Consider the following 18,063-nt stretch of genomic DNA (forward strand, 5'->3'; position numbering starts at 1 on the left):
TAGGTGACATGCATAACGGAATGCAATGTGTGTATGTGTAAATCATTTAATCATGGATACATTTTTTTTTGTGCATTTACACTTGGTTTATTATAATCCGAATGGCACAAGAATGTCACTCCAACATGAGTCATTGTGTAAGATTATCCATTTAATGATCTGATTACACAATGTACTCAAGTGTATGTGTGTTGACCTGTTCTTTCCATTGGTATCCTTCCTGTCTCATTTCCTTTCTGAGAGCATTCCACTCTGACAGCAGCTCAAACTGTGTTTAATGTAAAACGCTTTTAGATTTTCACAGAAGGAAGCTTTTTATTTTGTAATTTACATGTACAGTATTGACATGAAAGAAGTTTTGGGATTGTCAATGCAAAGAGTTGGAGACATTTCCAGTTTTTCATTTGAATTGATATTGTTTGTATTTGCTTTGTTTTTGCCCATGGTTTAAACGTGCCTAGATTTGTGTGGAACACTTAATGCTGAAATCTATTTGTCGATCCACAGAAAATGAAATCACCAAGTTTAATAACAGACTAGTTAAAGTAATTTATAGGGGCAATAAAAGGCACAATATTTTGATGGTTCCAGCATCTTTATTTCCAGCATTTTTATTGTTAATATATGAGAAGTATTAAATATATAGCCTATAGCCTATGGTTTTGACTGTGGTTCATATGAAATCAGCAACTTGGAAACATAATTAGATCTTCTAGGAAACTGGCACTGTTTTAACGAAACATTGTTTATGCAAAAAAATAAGTTTGAGTGAAAGATAAATGGAAAATTAAAATAATCACTAGTTTCAGCATTATCAAGTGTAAAAGTAGGCTAGTGTAGGCCAATTGGTTTCGGTTTCTTCCCGTAGTTTAACTGGGAAACTTTAATGCTTTTTTTCAAACAATAGGCCTAAACTTTTACAGGTAGCTATTGTTGTCGAATTGAAAATGCTAGGCTATACACAGGTGTAACTCATATTATTAGAATATCATGGAAAAGCTCCTTTTTTAATCTAATTTGATTCAAAAAGTGAGGCTTCAATATATTCTAGATGTATTAGACATATAGTGTCATATTCAACTCTGGCTTAAAGCTCATGAAAATCAAAAATCCAGCATCAAAATATCAGAATATTCCATAAGGCCAATGAAAACAATTATTTATAATACAGAAATGTTGCGCTGTATCTACTGTACACTTGGTCTGGGATCTGATTTTGCATGAATTTTGGCATTAATGCGGCATGGCATGGATGCTATCAGTCTGTGGCACTACTGAGGTGTTCTGAAGCCCAGGTTGCTTCGATAGAGGCCTTCAGCTCGTCTGTATTGTTGGGTCTGGTCTCATCTGCCTCTTGAAAATAAGTTCCGGTCAGGAGAGTTGTCTGGCCATTCTACAGTAATACCATGGTGAGGTAACCAGTTACGAGTGGTTTCTGGCACTGTGGTGCCAAGTCTTGCTGGAAAAGGAAATTGTCAACTCCATAAAGCTTGTCAGCAGACAGAAGCATGAAGTGCTCTAAAATCTTCTGGTATGGCTGTGTTGACTTTGGACTTGATAACAAATTGGACCAACACCAGCAGATGACATGATACCTCAAATCATCACTGATCCAAATTAAATGTTGCGTTTTATTTGGAAATCAAGGTCCCAGAGCCTAGAGGAAGAGTGTAGGGGCACAAAATTCAAGTTGCTTGAAGACCACTGTCAAGTTTCAACAGTCAGTGATGATTTGAGGCACCATGTCATCTGATGGTGTTGGTCCACTCTGTTTTCAAGTCCAAAGTCACCACAGCCATCTAACAGGAGATTTTAGTGCACTTCATGCTTCCGTCTGTTGACAAGCTTTAGGGAGATGCTGATTTCCTTTTTCCAGCAAGACTTGACAACTGTCCACAGTGCCAAAACCACTAGTAACTGGTTGACTGACCATGGTATTACTGTGCTTGATTGACCATTCAACTCTGATGAGAAGATGAGACACACCAGACCCAAAAATACAGACGAGCTGAAGGCCACTATCGAAGCAACCTGGGCTTCCATAACACCTCAGCAGTGCCACAGACTGATAGCATCCATGCCACGCCACATTGAGGCAGGAATTCATGCAAAAGGGGCTCAAACCAAGTACTGAGTACAAATGGATGATTATACTTTCTAGAGGGCCGCTATTTCTGTATTGAAAATCCTTTTTTTATTGATTTCATGTAATATTCAAATTTTCTGATATTTTGAATGTGGGGTTTTCATAAGCTGTAAACCATAATCATAAAAATAATAACAAGTACAGGCTTGAAATATTTCACTTTACATGTAATGAGCCTATATAATTAGGCTCTTATTTTAATTAATTTCTTATTTATTTATTTTTTTGAATTTTCCTGTTATAATGTTATTTATATATATAACATTGTTTTTATTGAAGCTGACTCAGGGAGATTCGCACAAGAATCCCAATGCACTTGTACTTGTACCTGTGCAAATGGCAATAAATATATTCTATTCTATTCTATAATATATTAGTTTCACCTTTTAAGTTGAATTACTGAAATAAATGAACTTTTGCACGATATTCAAATTTTTTCGAGTTTCACCTGTAGAGCTGCAACAAGCCTATACTGCATGGGACAATGAAGGGCATTGTGTCCAGACACAGGAGGGCAGCATCACACTGAGTAACCCATACTGAAACTGAGGCTGAAACTTTCTCTTGCACTCAACTCTTTTTCCTGTAATATTGAAATCAATGTCCTGTCATATCTTCCTGTAATCGTACTGTCATATCTTCCCATATAGGCTAGGCCTATGTACTCTCAGCGGTGGATTTGACTTTCCCCTTGTCAGTTTATTTGCCTGTTCCAGGAAATAACATCTGCCTTTCAGGACAGATACATCCCAGATTTATTATTGTGATTAATATTAGTATCAGTGTTTTTACTGTGGCAATTGAGAACATGCAGTTTCAATATTATTAGCCTATTATCAGTCTGATAAATGGGCTCCAGAATGAGGGTGTGAGTGTAACCTATGCCAATGTTCATGCAGGTAATTGTGTTGACTGAGTTAATCATCCTCTGTTTGTTTTCACAGATATGAACAAAACCGACGTGGGAAAAAAAGATGGAGATATGTAAGACTTCCCAGGCTTAATAAATGGACCGTGTGACTAATGGCTTACTGTACATTGTAGGAGTCAGGACCTGACACGAGCGGTTTCAGTCATTTTCATAATCAGCCACTGAGGGTGTGTCTGGGACTCTGTTACTACTACTACGGCGTGCAGGATGGGCCAAACTCGCTCGGATCTATCGCGCAGCACTGCCACCACCCCAGCAGGCAGAGCGAAATGGAAAGCAGACGAGACAGCCCGACGACCCAGAAGCGGCGAGAAGCGACGGAGTGAGCATCTAAGCAGGAACCCGATGAAAAATAAAGTGCTGTCGTGTTTGGGACGGAGAAAGCGAGACTCGAGCGAGACAGAGGAGGATTTTGGGTGCGGAAACGAATCCGCGGATCCAGCGACGCGCCGCGATCACAGAGTGGGAAAGTTGGCGCGGGACGAGGTGGTAGTCTCGGCCGCTGGTGAACACACAGCATTCCCTGGTTGTTCAGAGACACTGTCCGGCATAGATGCCGCCGTGAACCGAGACGCAGCGGCTGGCCCGTCCGATGCGTCGGGCTGGGGAACGCGGAGTGGTGAAGTCAGCGGCGCGGGCTGCGAGGTGCCGAAACCCGAGCGAGAGGACAATGCCTTGGAACCCCAGACGAGGGCCATGGAAAATCAGCCACTGGGGGGAAACTACCGGGAGTGTGTTGTGTGTGAGGTTAGGGAATTAACGGGGACTAGTCTGCTAACCTTTGACCCAGACGCTGAGCTACTGAGGTTGTCCCCGGATCAACCTCTGGCTAGTGGACTGTCCATTACAAACGAGGCTAAAATGACTAAAACAGACTGCTTACCTAAAACAGCCGGGCACCTCAACGAGTCTATCCTTGTTAACACTGAGAGCCGTAAGGTATCTGATCAACCCCCACAGAGTACCCCCGGAGGCCTAAGTTTCCAAGGAACCATACCGAAACTAATCATAACGAGAGACCCGAGTCCGACCCGCTCTCAAGGGACACCTTCACCGGCCCCGCGGTCGGATCTCGGCAGCGTCTCTTGTCTGGAACTTCACCCCGATGACGAGTCTCCTTGCTCGGACAGCGGCTGCGGAGGCTCCCCGGCTCTCATGCGCTCCCCGCGGAAGCTGTCCAATTCCTCGTCCATTGGCCTGTCCTCCGCCTCGTCCTTCGAGGAGTCCGAGGACGACTTCACCGGGAGCGACATCGAGTCCAGCCTGTCTCCGTCCCGGTCTCTGTGCAGCCCGGACGATGGGACTGGGGTGAGTGTCTTTTTTTCAAGTGATTCTCACAACAAACCATTGGTTGAATTTTTTTATTTTTTTTTGCAGTTCAATTGGAAAAAAATACCTACAATGTTACATTTAGGCTATATTTATGGACTTTATTTATGGACTGCTTTAGTAACCAATGAATTACAAATGCAAACATTGCGCAATCGGCTGTCATGACAGATTTACAGTGTGTGGTGAAGGGCCATTCCATAACTGAACAAACCATGCAGCCACAATGAACACACAGCTATAAAATAAGTAGTTTAGGGGAAAATGATGCAATAGAATAGACTATAGATGTTAAGTGCAGTCTACAAAGGAGGGGATGATGCACTCACACAAAACTGTGTGAGTGCATGGAGCACACAGGTCAATAACACAATGGCTATGTCCTGCAGCAACCTTTGCCTCAGGCCCTTTTAATTATCAGATGGTTCGGACAAGCATAAAGATGCACATGTATTTACTGGTGCATGGCGCATTACACAGTGACGATCACTGTTGATATAGGCAGCTCAGAGCTGTTCAAACTTTGTCATCTTGATATTTTAAGGTAGTTAAGTCCCAGGATGTGATGATCCTTTAAGTTGATGCTGTGCATCATCAAGAGGTTTGCTGCACATGAATGTGTGCCTCATGCGGTTTTTGGCAAATCCCTGTCACAAAGAAAATTTGAGTGGGGATACCTGAAAGCATGTGTGAAATATATATGAAATACATTGTTGAAAGCGTTCACGGTTGGACTCGCACCATCCCTGTTAGTGACACACTACTACTAGGATACTACTATAACACATTTAAATGAAAGAAGAGGAAAGTGGCTCTTATCTCCAAACCCCACACAGCTGCGTCTCTTTACTCTTATGGCTCATGATCACATGGCTGTGATGAGCTTAGCTGTGGGGCCATTTAAACATTGTCTAAGTGCATTTTGGAACCATTTGTCATCCCATTACTGGCCACCCTGCAGCAACACTTCAGGGACCAGCTCATTCACAAAAAGACTAAACAGACACTCTCAAGGCAATCTAGAGGCTAGTTTATTGTCCCCAGAGTCTTGGGGCTTCCTCTCCCCTCCAGACAGGAAGTTGTGTTGTCCCTGTGCCCCCTCCCTCTCCTGAGTCAGGAGGCTTTGACGTGCTGTTGACTGGAAAATGTTTGGAATGAGACATGTCTTCAAAACAGGATGTCTCCACTAGAGACAGCCTTCCAGTGGCTCCGCTTTTCTTTTCAGGCACAATTGTAAATCCTGTATGTTCAGGCCACGTCACCAAGCATGCATGTTGAAAGAAGTTCAACTGCAGCATTCACATTGTGTTGCCTGCCCTAAACTTCTAACCTGGCCGATATGAAACTTGTTAACTTTAATGACGCAATTGCTGTTATTCCACAGCGGACAGTCCACACTTGTTTTAATTTCATGTTTTGAGAAAGACATGACTGAATCAAATTCCAGGCAGTGGGGGTGATGCACTATGATTAGATTCACTGTAAATGGGGTGGCATTACAGTCGAGAGAAACATTTTCTTGCCACATTATTATCTTCCTATTGTGTATGTTAGAGTTTCTGATGATAACATTTAAAGTCTCTCAATTTCTACAGCCACAGCCTGAGGATTGTTATCATTATCGATTATTCTGACAGTTACATTTTTGACCATAACATGTCAGAAAAGGACGACATCTTAAAATGTCTTTTTGCCACCATTAGTCTAAAACACAGAGGGACTTGTTCATGTCATGGAGGTTTATGTTATAAAAACAGATACATTGGAGAAGCTGAAATCCGAGTGTTCGGAGTCACTTATCAAAATAGAAGCTTGCTTGAATCATAGTTCCATCTCTATACACAGCTCTTTTCCATATTCAGTAATTATGCATTTCCCTTTCCCGTCTTTTGTAGTGTCAGGTGGCACCTGGATTTCCACTGTTTAAGCTTTTTAAACACAATGATAGGGGAAAAAAGAATAATCGACTCCCATTATAGCATTTGACCCTTTTGTGCTTTGAGTTTAGTCACATGGCAAATGTACCCATTTACTGCCAGTTACCGTTATGACCAAGAGCAGGTCAGTGGCCAGCGCAATTTCCAGGATATTACATTGGACAGCCAGGAAATGAGCAACCTGAGGAGTTGCACTCGAGCTGTTGTAACAAACAGGAGGACGCTGGCCTGTGTTTTTTTTTATAAGAGCTGGGTTTTTTTTGGACACGTTTTGTCCTATCTCTTGTCGCAGTCTAGTAAAAAGTGCAGGCATCCAATGTACAGTACTTAATGAAAGGGAGAGGGCGTGTGTTGTTGTTTTGTTGGCTTTTTAAAGGCTGTGGCCATGCTGACAGCTCCCCGGCCAAACCAGTTACATGCTGTGCTCTTGGGTGACGTGAGCAGATACTTGCTCAAACATGCACACTCAGTGGAGTATGCAGCGATGTTGTCTTGCATTCAGGGTTAAGTGTGTGTCATGGAAAATTGGGCTGAAGGCAGAGCCGGTTGCTATGCGACATTTGCCATATAAGGTACTTCTCTCTCTCTCTCTCGCTCTCTCGCTCTCTCTCTCTCTCTCTCTCTCTCTCTCTCTCTCTCTCTCTCTCTCTCTCTCTCATTCTGTTTCTCGCACTGACAGTATCTACTTTGTGCCTGGCATTTGAATGTTAGATATACATTCCTACAAACGTCAAGTGCACATCTGCTGACAATCATATTTTATCAATTATTTTAATAACTACCCCTCCTGCCTCCTCCCATGTGGGAAACTTTCCCCCCACCCCACATGCTTGTCTCTGCACATAAAAATTAATTTTAATTTGCCCCAAAAACCCCTATGAGACACACCGTGGAACAGAAGTCAAAAGGAAAATGAGCGTGCAGACGGACGAAAACATGCACTAAAACTTCAAACACGCATTAGCCTACACGTTCTTCTTACCCATGCCATTATGCTTATTCACATGAGCCACAATCGTACACTTGTTTTTCCACGGCAGCCATTATTCACAGTCCCACACATCACTCCCACAGCACTTGTACACTCCATGCTGCGGGCGAGACAAAAATAAAAGAAATACTGTTTGTTTGGATCCACATTCCCATGTTATTTACTACATTTCTGCAGCATGAAAATCAACACTTACACACAACAAGTCATAATTACTTGATGTCAGTGACAGTCCAACACATGACAGAGAGCCAGTCTGTGTCAAATTTAAAAAAAATCACTCATAAGGAACTGGCGTTCTATCATTATAAAATCGCTATTATAATATAATGAAGGTTTTTATTCCCTCAGTCTTCCCTTGGCCCAGCTGTCCTGTTGTCACACATGGGAAAATGTAGGGTTAGACAGTTTGACCATAAAACACTCTTTTTGCCTTTTCTCAGGCTAGGTTAAACCGATTTCTAAAATGTTTTCATATCCTACATAGGATCTCAGAGTTCAATACACCTTCATATTTCCACCGCTGAAGTAGGTCTTTAAGTTTGATAAACCTTTTTAAAGATTAAAAAATACATTGTTTGTTGTCACAAAGCTGAAAGTGTTTTGAAAAGAAATGTTTGAATAAACAGCATGCAATATCCTATCATGATATTAATATCACAATAAGATGAATAAAGTAAACTTTATTTGTATAGCAAATGTTCATACAAGAAACACAGCTCAAAGGGGGTTAGCAATCGGGAAATAACAGGCAGTCAGTGCTTCACGCTAAAATAGACACAATGCCATAATTATGGAGAATAAGAATGACAATGAAGCCCAACTTCATAATATTTGTAAACAAATATATATAAGAAAGTCAACATGCAAAAGTCTCCACACACATATTATGTTCCAGATTTTCTGTTGATTGTTTCTTTTAACAAATTAGGTTATCTATAAATCCCAATTATGAATGTGAAGGTGAAAAACACCCATCACATGTTGAAGGAGCACTTGGTAACAGACAAGTTGTTTTGTCTGACCCACTAACCAACAAATGCCTTGCATTTTTCCTTGATAAATGACAGCCACCTATTCATTCGCCAGCTTGCTGCTGATTTATCTTCTGATAGATGGATTCATTGTATCAGCACTAGTGTGCATGCAATGGATGATTACATACAATTTCTGATGGAGAAGAATCACACGCACAAGCTCAGATTTTTTTTTCAGTTGTTTTGTTTTTATTTGTCTCTTTTCTGGAGGTGTTTTTTTACTAATGTTTTAAAGCTGTGCATTTTCTGTGCGTTCGATGGCCCATCACAGCTGAGCTGCTCAAACGCTGAAGACCTGAGTTAAGGGAAAGGGATGTGGTTTTATCTAAACTAGTTTTTGAAAAAAAGAGTTGTCATGGTACCTGAAAACACCCTGTAGCGTATGTACTGTATGTAGTCACTCCTGTAGCTGATCATAGTTGCCTGACGGGTTTCACACACACACACACACACACACACACACACACACACACACACACACACACACACACACACACACACACCTACCTGTGTAGGTCACATAGTACTGAGGAATTTGTCATCAAGACAAAAGGAGAGCACTAGGAGAGGGTATCGGAAGGCCTGTTGTCCTACAGTGCCAGTTGGTCATGAATCTGGCAGGAGATTGGCTCAGACTGGGGCTCAGGATAGGCCCTGTGGGGATTAGAGGATGAGCGAAAGAGAGAGAGAGAGATAGACGGTGAGAGAGCGAGGAACAAAGGTTAGACTGAAAAGAGAGAGAAGAAGCTCATTGTGTGGATGTTCATATACCTCTAGGCAGTCAGGATGAAATATTTTAGGGGAGGGAGCCCAAGGATAGGGAACTAGTTCAAGCAGGTAGACGGTAGGGTCAAAGAGATAAACGACATCTTAGGGTTGCCTGGTTGCTGGATATGCTTGATGGCAGCAAAGAACATATCGGGTATTGAGAAAGTGTCAAGTAAGGGCGGAGTCACAGGATGTTGAAACAGGAGGAGTTGTTGTGACCTGGGATGACAAAAACACAGGCCTCAGAGCGAGATAAGGAGATGGGCTCAGGGTGAGAAAATAAGTGTGAGCTTATAACAGAGGAGGATTATCAGGCAACGCAAGCCTCGCTTCACATAGCAAAGCACCACAGACCGGCTGAAGCTATAGAATAAGGAATACGGAATAAGACAGATCAGTAGCTTTAGGGAGCTGACAATAAAGGATCTCTGGCAGAAAATCCCTGGTGGTGTTTTTGCCTCATGGAGACTCTGCGCTGATGGTGCGGAGTATTCTGTACTGGCTGCGTTCCCGGGTCCTCTCTGGCGCTGTATGCGCGTGTTTTAGCGCCTGCATCCTCCTCCACTACTGCTCTGTCTGCCAGGTAAGGTAAATGGAAAGTGGAAAGTTTTAAAATTCAACCGACATTAGCCCTAGATTGTGGAAATGTGTTTGCTTATGTTTTAGAAAGGTGACATTAGGATAAGATAATATCAAATCCGGGTATCCCAGTGTATTGTTATTGGTACAGTATGTGATGGTTTGATGGGCACACAGTATGTTGTTGGTCCTCCTGTGTAGCCGTGACGATCTCTATCAGAGTTAAGAAGCCAGTAAGCCAACTAGCAGGATCATCGTCCTCCTTGAGCCTGCCCTTCTTTAGCTCTGTTGCTTTAATTTGACAAACTCACTCAGGTGCCATTTTATTCATTACACTTATCTAAAATGAGTGCTTTACACTGATAGGTAGCCTACTTCTAATATAGCCACTATTAGAGACATGAATTGCAGACTAAATATTAGAAACACCTCTCATTATGTTGAGGCACAAATAAGCAGCACAGTTAAATCAACGCCTCTAAAACAAACCTTATAACCGTGAAGGAAGTATTAAGCGCAAGATTGTTGTATTAGTATTTAGTAGTAGGGTTATTAGGTGTACCTAGGTGAAGTGTGTTTGCCTCCCTCTTCCTTTAATTTACATTAATGTGTGATAACATCTGAGTTTACTACAACAGCAAACTAATGAACGAAAGAGCACATCAGATGAGTTACAGTGGACTGCATCTAAATAACCCCCTTCCCCACCAGTGTAGAGTTACATTTATGAACTTTTAGCAAACTAATTTTAACTCTGAAAGCTGAAAAGGGTGCTAAGTAAATGTTTGAAAACCTAGTCATTGTACGATATGATCGCAATTCTTCTTGCCAAAATAATTGCGATTCACAATATTATACCAATAATCATCAAAATATTCTTAAATCTCTTTAAAATTCCTCTAAAGCATACTCCCTTGACCTTGTATTTTGTTAAGAAACATACTTTAATTGCATCACAGATATAGGATTACCATCTTTTTTTGTGTGTGTGAAAATCAATCCATCTTAAAATATTAACTTTGTTGTCAGAGATAAAATGGATTCAGGAATGACTGGAGAGATACAGCCTCCCCTCGAAACAATTTACATTAAATCAGGAAATCAATAAAGGACTGTCATTTAAGGAACTATACCACTTATGTGAGTCACTCGTGAGGATATTCAAGATCATCCCAATAAGGAAGATTTAACCAGGAGCAATAGTGTGTGCTCTTATTACAATTTAAAAAATAAATCTTCTAGTTCTAGTTCTAGTTCTAGCACTAGTATACTATTTTGGTCAAGCAAGTGATGCTTTGTAACGAGCATAAGAGACATTACCAGCATTCCCAGAATGGGGAGGAGGCCTACCAATAATAGATAGATAGATAGATAGATAGATAGATAGATAGATAGATAGATTTTTTTTAAAACATGAGAAAGGAAGGGTTGATGGAGGACGGTCAAAAGCATCACAGCTTTGGGGAATGAGGAGAAAGTCTATAAAAACAAAGGATGACACAATCGCTGTTTTTATAAATTCCTGAGTTATATAAACAGTGGAAGCAGAGATGGTGAAGGTGGACTGTGAGAGGTGAGATGTGAACTGTGTGTTTTTAAAAAGCTAGGCTGCGTGGGAGGAAAGAGAGAGGATGAGACAGCAGTGTACCAAACTGTTAGCGGAGTTTTTTAAATGAAAACAACAGTTCAGTCTCTCACCTCTGTGTCCTGAGTGCCGACCATCAGCAGCATTAGCCTCTGCTGTGGCTGGTCATTTCAATCAGATACTTGAGCCTATGGAGGGGAAACGCATTAAGCTGTCAGCTTGATGCAATTAGGGAGAGAGCCAGATAAAAAAAAAAGTGAAAGTAGAGAGGCTGGAGGTTCAGGTGTCTGTCTCACTGTCCTCTCCTGTCAAACCCTTGCCCCCTGGACTTTCATCGGTCCCTATTGAGGACAAATTCAGCTAATAATAGCAGAATGAAAAGAAACCAAGTTGGTTTTGGTGTGAAGGGTAAACACGGTTGTGTTTTGACCACAAGCTGATATACATCAGTCTTTGGCAGTTTCACAGTGACACAGGACATTCATAGTGTAACGATCTGACTTAATGACATTTATGTTTGCGTGTAATACATATACAGGACAGAATAAGACTTCAGAGCCAAATACTCTTCAAACAGATTTAAAATGTCAAGTACAACCCTGAGATGATGGATTAAATAAGAAGGTAAATTTGTGTAATGTGCATGTATGTACTTTGGAGAGCCGAGTCCACCTACTGTCTATAGACTTGTGTTGTGAACTTTACATAACGGGTACATAATAATCCCTTGCAGCAGCACGTTGGAGGCCTACCGCTGACAGTTTTACTGCACTGGTCGGGTGGAGTGTCTGAAGGGGGAGTGCTTGTTGTCTTTTGTGCGGTGTGAGGCTAGGGAGGGTGGTTGGTGCTCATCTGACATTTATTCTGCTCGGTTTGAATACAGCTGTTCTGGAAACACAAGGAAATGTTTGTTTCCGAAGGGGTTTAAAGGCATGGTTACAGCCTAATACAACTAGACAGGTATTAATGAAGGCATGCATAGACACAAGACACTCCCCATCAATACAGACTGGATATCGGAGAAGGCAGGGGGGGGGGGGGGTGTTGCTTTTCAAATTCCAGGTGGTGCTATTCGCTGCCAAGAAGTAAAATAACTAAGACATCAGGAAATCAGAAAAAGGACCATGTTGTCTTTCCACTAACCAGGCCAAAAAATGTCCACTGATGTTTGCAGAAGTTTGTGGAAAATGGAAAGCATAAAGCATGTCCAGAAAATGGTTCTACCCACCTTGGAAAACTCTGATTAGTGATATGTGGAAATAAGCGAGAGGAAATTGTCTGGGGTTGCAAATTTGGTGAAATGCCAGTGGCCCCCTGGCCCTTGTCTCTCCTGACGTTGAACAGTCTCCTTGACACAGCAAAATTTAGACTTTTATTTTGTATCTCGTTAATGCAATGACGTTTTGGTCACTTTTGCTCGAGAACGTGGCAAATAAATAGCCTATAAAAAAAAGTGAAAGCTCTTTCCTGTCTTTACTCAGGTGAATGGTCAGAAAGAATCCTTTTCAGCCGATTCTTTTTCTACACCAAGACACATAGTTTCCGCACTGTGTGTGTGTGTGTGTGTGTGTGTGTGTGTGTGTGTGTGTGTGTGTGTGTGTGTGTGTGTGTGTGTGTGTGTGTGTGTGTGTGTGTGTGTGTGTGTGTGTGTGTGTGTGTGTGTGTGTGTGTGTGTGTGTGTGTGTGTGTGTGTGTGTGTGTGTGTGTGTGTGTGTGTGTGTGTGTGTGTGTGTGTGTGTGTGTGTGTGTGTGTATGTGTGTGTTCCTCCATTAACACTGTTTTATTGTGACATAGTTTCAACAGAGCAGCTATGGAAAGAATGCATGTGATGATAGGCTGACATGTAAACACAGCGAGAGATAGGCTAGGCGAGGGAGCAGCACAGTCACTCACAGCCGTTTTTGAGTTATAAAAGGATTTGTTTTATTGCTGTAGTGTTTTATCGCTCGCATGCTCGTATCAGTCACGCTCCTGCTTTCTCATTCTGTGTTTCTATCATCTATGTTTCTGTATGAGACATTTATGGGTGCACTTACACAAAAATGCTGTATGGATGAATTAAAAAAGGACTGCGAATGGAGAAGGAGCCAAAATAAATTCTCAATTATGTGGTTTGCCTTTCAATATGAAGTCTACTCTAATCTAACTCATGTGTTCGCCGACACACACACACACACACACACACGCACACACACACACAAAGACATTCCTCTCCTAACTGGCTGTCGGTTTGTTGTGATTTCCCACACACTTGTGTTCTAATCAGTCGATGTCATGTTCTTCTCACACTGCTTGCGTCAAAGCCGCAGTTGCACACTGTCCTTGTTCTGGGGTTTCTGAACACAAACACCCCCACACCCCCACCCTTTCACACACATTTGGAGACAGTGAGGTTCTGGTTTACGACACCACAGTGGTGGCTCTGGTAAATGTTTCATGAATGGGCTTTGTGTCATGTACGTTTTGTGTCACCTGGCCTTGGCTAAAGGGGAGGATCTGTCCAATGTCTACTGAGGTGTGTTTGCGTGTGTGTGTGTGTGTGTGTGTGTGTGTGTGTGTGTGTGTGTGTGTGTGTGTGTGTGTGTGTGTGTGTGTGTGTGTGTGTGTGTGTGTGTGTGTGTGTGTGTGTGTGTGTGTGTGTGTGTGTGTGTGTGTGTGTGTGTGTGTGTGTGTGTGTGTGTGTGTGTGTGTGTGTGTGTGTGTGTGTGTGTGTGTGTGTGTGTGTGTGTGTGTGTGTGTGTGTGTGTGTGTGTGTGTGTGTGTGTGTGTGTGTGTGTGTGTGTGTGCAGTGCACAGTACTGGGTGTGTTTTCCATGTAATGAATAATCATTCCATTGGCCGGTATTTAGCTCAGTGCTATGTTTGAGCATAAAAGAGTCCCTCACGCTGATTAAGCAGAGCTTCAGATTCCTCCTTTGTATGACGATCCACACCTTTTTTCTCCTTCTTATTTTAAACAACTGGATGATGACAGCCTTTGTTTTTATTCTCTCCCCCAGAGTAAGTCTTGGCACAAATTGAAGAACATGGTTCACTGGTCCCCCTTCGTCGTGTCCTTCAAGAAGCGTTACCCATGGGTGCAGCTAGCCGGACATGCAGGTATGCATAACTGTGAACAACTTCGTACACATGTTTTTTTTTTTTTCTGTTTTTTAATCTTGAATTCTGTGCGTCTTCCTCTCCAAGGCAACTTCCACGCGGGGGAGTACGGACGCTTGTTGAAGCGATACTGTGAGTGCGAGCAGCAGTGCCTGCAGAAGCTGATGAAGGACATTCTGAGCCCCTATGTGCCTGGTTATTATGGAGTAGTGCAGCGGGACGAGCAGGACTATAACCTGATGGATGACCTGCTGGCTGACTTTGACTCGCCCTCCATCATGGACTGTAAGATGGGTAGCAGGTGAGACTCGCACAGGAGGAAGACATTTTAATTGTGTGGCAAATATATGGACAGCAGAAGCCATTTCATCAGAGCTTATGTTGCATGCTTGTGTGAATTGACAGTTTCCTGCTCCTCTTTCATATTTATATTATAATAATAATGGCTGTTTTTGTGATCAACAAAAGGCTTTGCAGAGTGCAGAAAGACCAAACCATTAGAAAATTACAATAAGGATATGAAATAATTGATGCAGACTATAATAGTCTGCATCAATTAGTATAAAAACCTTGACTTTGCAGGACATACTTGGAGGAGGAGCTGATAAAAGCCAGGGAGCGTCCGCGCTTGCGGAAGGACATGTATGAGAAGATGGTGGCAGTGGACCCCGGGGCCCCCACCGAGCAGGAGAGGGCCCAGCAGGGGGTCCTCAAACCCAGATACATGCAGTGGAGGGAGACGCTCAGCTCCACAGCCACCATGGGCTTCCGCATCGAAGGCATTAAGGTCAGACTCGGAGGTCAACCCTGGACATCCAAATAGTGTCTACAAAAAGTAAACCAATCAATGGGAGTAAATATTTATTGGCCCATTCGCTGGATAGACCACACACACGCCGGAGTGGATATAGAACAGGCAGTCCATTTGTTTTTAGAAGCCAGAAAAGGCAACTGTTTGTTCTTCCAGAATGAAATCCAGGTCTGAAACAATAACTGTAGATTTGCATGTTGCTCCGACGTATATAGGAATATCTGATGAAACACCCAGTGTCTAAAGCAGCGTGCTATGGCTTTATTTTCCAGTTAAACAAGTATCGGTATCCGAGCTGTGGGGCAGTGAAATCTATTTTAGGTTAATATGTGTTGTTTTTTACCATCCTGACAAAATTAGGATGTTTACTTGTACTGCTTTACTGCACTGAACTGGAATGAATCAGAACGCTTTAAATGGATCAATGAATTTAATTAATGTAGATTGAAAATGGTAGATATGTAATGTTTTCTTTATTCTTTTTTTACAGAAATCGGATGGAACTTGTAACACCAACTTCAAGAAGACAAAGCACAGGGAGCAGGTGAAGCAGGCCTTGGAAGACTTTGTGGACGGCAACATTGAGATTCTGGTATGTTACTATACTATTACAATATACAATATTGAACATTTTTCAACTTTACAACCTCCTTTCTGTTTCCGTCCTACATTTCTTTATTCTTCCTCTTTTTTTCAGAAACTCTACATGCAGCGGTTGGAGGAGCTACGATCGGTCCTTGAGCAGTCAAACTTCTTCAGGACACATGAGGTGAGAAACCTTGACACAACTTGTTTTAATGTTTTTTTTTTAAGGATACTTGAACAAACCTGTTTGCCAGATCGATGATCTGTGACATCATCATCCCGTCAATGGCTTCTGTGTTGAATCGCTCTCACAAATCTCAATGCAGTGAATGTCTCAAATGTCTCACTGGTTTTCTCCATTGCAGGTGGTGGGCAGCTCTCTGCTGTTTGTGCATGATGCCTCAGGGAAGGCCAGAGTGTGGATGATCGACTTTGGGAAGACGGTCCCTCTGACGCCCCCCCAGACCCTGGATCACCGGACAGCCTGGGTGGAGGGCAACAGGGAGGACGGCTACCTGTGGGGACTGGACAACCTCATAGACATCTTCAACAGCATGTTCCCACAAACTCCTTGAGAGGGAGACTAGAGAGACTGCAGCCAAAGATTGCCCCATGTCCAGAATGTGGGAAAGATGCATGGATCGGGAGAAAACATAAACTGAGACTGACGGAGGAAGGGACGGACCCGAAGAGGGCCACTGGCTCGATAACTTATATTAGGTCCCAACCTCCATGATCCAAGTGTCTTTATCCAACTATACTCTGTGTGAGAGGACGTTGAATGAAGACAAGTACAGGATTTTCTATTGCATAGTGGAATAAGCCAAAGACATCATGCATTATGCCCCATCCGTGGGGACTGATGTCCTGCAAAAGACAAAGAGGGAGAATTTAAGGCAGAATTTTAACTTTTGTCACATTGGATCTTGGTTTATTTTGAGAGAAAAGAGTCCTCTGAATTCATTGACCTTTTGAATCTGTCACCCTTTCCTGCACAGACATTTATCAACATTTCTCACCCCCTCTGTTGGTTGGAGTGGCACATTGCACTCGATGCAGAGGTTTGAAACCTTTCCACATGGCCCTTCGAGGAGCCATTTGGTTATTAATGGGAGTCTTATTGTTTTTATCATGGACCACTTCTGATGTTAAAGTATACAGCAACACTAAAACACTGGTCAGACCATGTGTGAACTAACTCAAGTTTGTAAATACAATTTAAATTAATTTTGTTTTTTGTTGTTGGCCTTGGTATAACCTCCTTACCTTGTTTGTACAATTTCTGTGCCTCACATTTTTAATGGCAGAGATGCTTTAATCATTCCAGTGCAGTGAACTCCAGCTATTTTCTCCTTCCAAAAAGTTCACCCAAGTGTAAACTTTTTCATATTTAATCCCAAAGTTTAAATTCTAGTGGAATCTGTGTTTCTGAACTTGGATTTTTTTTTATGATAATGCAGTGTAAATTTTTTTCCCATCTTTTTCTCATTTTAACTGTACAGTAAGCTAGTCTGGAATTTGTTGCACTACGTATCCTCACAAAGCCATTGAACAAATCAAGCGATGCCTCTGTGTGTCTTAATACGGGAAGCAGCAGTCAAGTACTGGGTTTACAGATGCCGACCTTTAACGTTTGGTGTTATGACTTTCATCTCTCTGATCAGTGTTTGCTTTGGATTTGCGGGGAGTTATTTTTTCTTTCCAGGGAAGCGGTGGTATAAAGGGTGAAAGAAAACTGGAATAACATGATTTAACCCATCAGGCTTTCATGCGGTGTCTCTTATGCATCTGCTTCATTTTTAAACTGGAATTTTTTTATTATAATTCCAAGGTTGAAATACAATTACACACAAGGGTGTTGCTGCAAACCTCGCTTAGCTACACTAAATAGGTTTGAATTTTTGTATGCAAGATGGGAGTGTTTACAGAGAAGCGCTGACTTACATTTAGTAAGTCAGCGCTTAATATCTGTGGTTCCTTGACTGGAAGGTCAGTGAACCAACATAAGTCTTGAGTCTTCCAGACGTCCTTCGATGGAGTAAGGCAGCACTGGTTGTGTGGGGATTTCATTCATACACTTTCTGCACCAATGCTGCAAATTTCTGACCATGAAATTGAAATTCAGGCATTTGGGTTTTCCCCCTCCCCTTTCTAAAAAGTAAATGCCCTGGAGAAAAAGAGAGGAATAATAAGTGTTTACAAAGTATTATATTTTTCTTTGCCCATTAATTCTCTTTATTTGTAAAATGGCATATATAAGGTTT

The 18,063-nt window shown here is 42.0% G+C and overlaps 1 protein-coding gene across 1 annotated transcript; it reads left to right on the forward strand.

Annotated features, from left to right (window-relative positions):
- Positions 1 to 3,269: 3,269 nt before the first annotated feature.
- Positions 3,270 to 17,967, forward strand: LOC307271444 (inositol-trisphosphate 3-kinase A-like). Its single transcript, XM_080053908.1, has 7 exons — positions 3,270 to 4,385; positions 14,304 to 14,403; positions 14,491 to 14,704; positions 14,986 to 15,190; positions 15,705 to 15,806; positions 15,912 to 15,983; positions 16,165 to 17,967. Exons 1-7 carry the CDS (start codon positions 3,285 to 3,287, stop codon positions 16,372 to 16,374), a joined length of 2,004 nt encoding a protein of 667 aa, XP_079910034.1. The 5' UTR covers positions 3,270 to 3,284; the 3' UTR covers positions 16,375 to 17,967.
- Positions 17,968 to 18,063: the final 96 nt, after the last annotated feature.

This window comes from Ammodytes marinus (genome assembly GCF_949987685.1).
Source record: "Ammodytes marinus genome assembly, chromosome: 3".
NCBI classification, from domain to species: domain Eukaryota; kingdom Metazoa; phylum Chordata; class Actinopteri; order Uranoscopiformes; family Ammodytidae; genus Ammodytes; species Ammodytes marinus.

Excerpts from the sequence above, each read along its gene's own strand:
- LOC307271444 (XM_080053908.1), top strand. The coding sequence starts at position 3,285 with ATGGGCCAAACTCGCTCGGATCTATCGCGCAGCACTGCCACCACCCCA. Across the intron at positions 4,386-14,303 it reads GCCCGGACGATGGGACTGGG|AGTAAGTCTTGGCACAAATT; the intron begins GTGAGTGTCTTT and ends TCTCTCCCCCAG. Across the intron at positions 14,404-14,490 it reads GCAGCTAGCCGGACATGCAG|GCAACTTCCACGCGGGGGAG; the intron begins GTATGCATAACT and ends TTCCTCTCCAAG.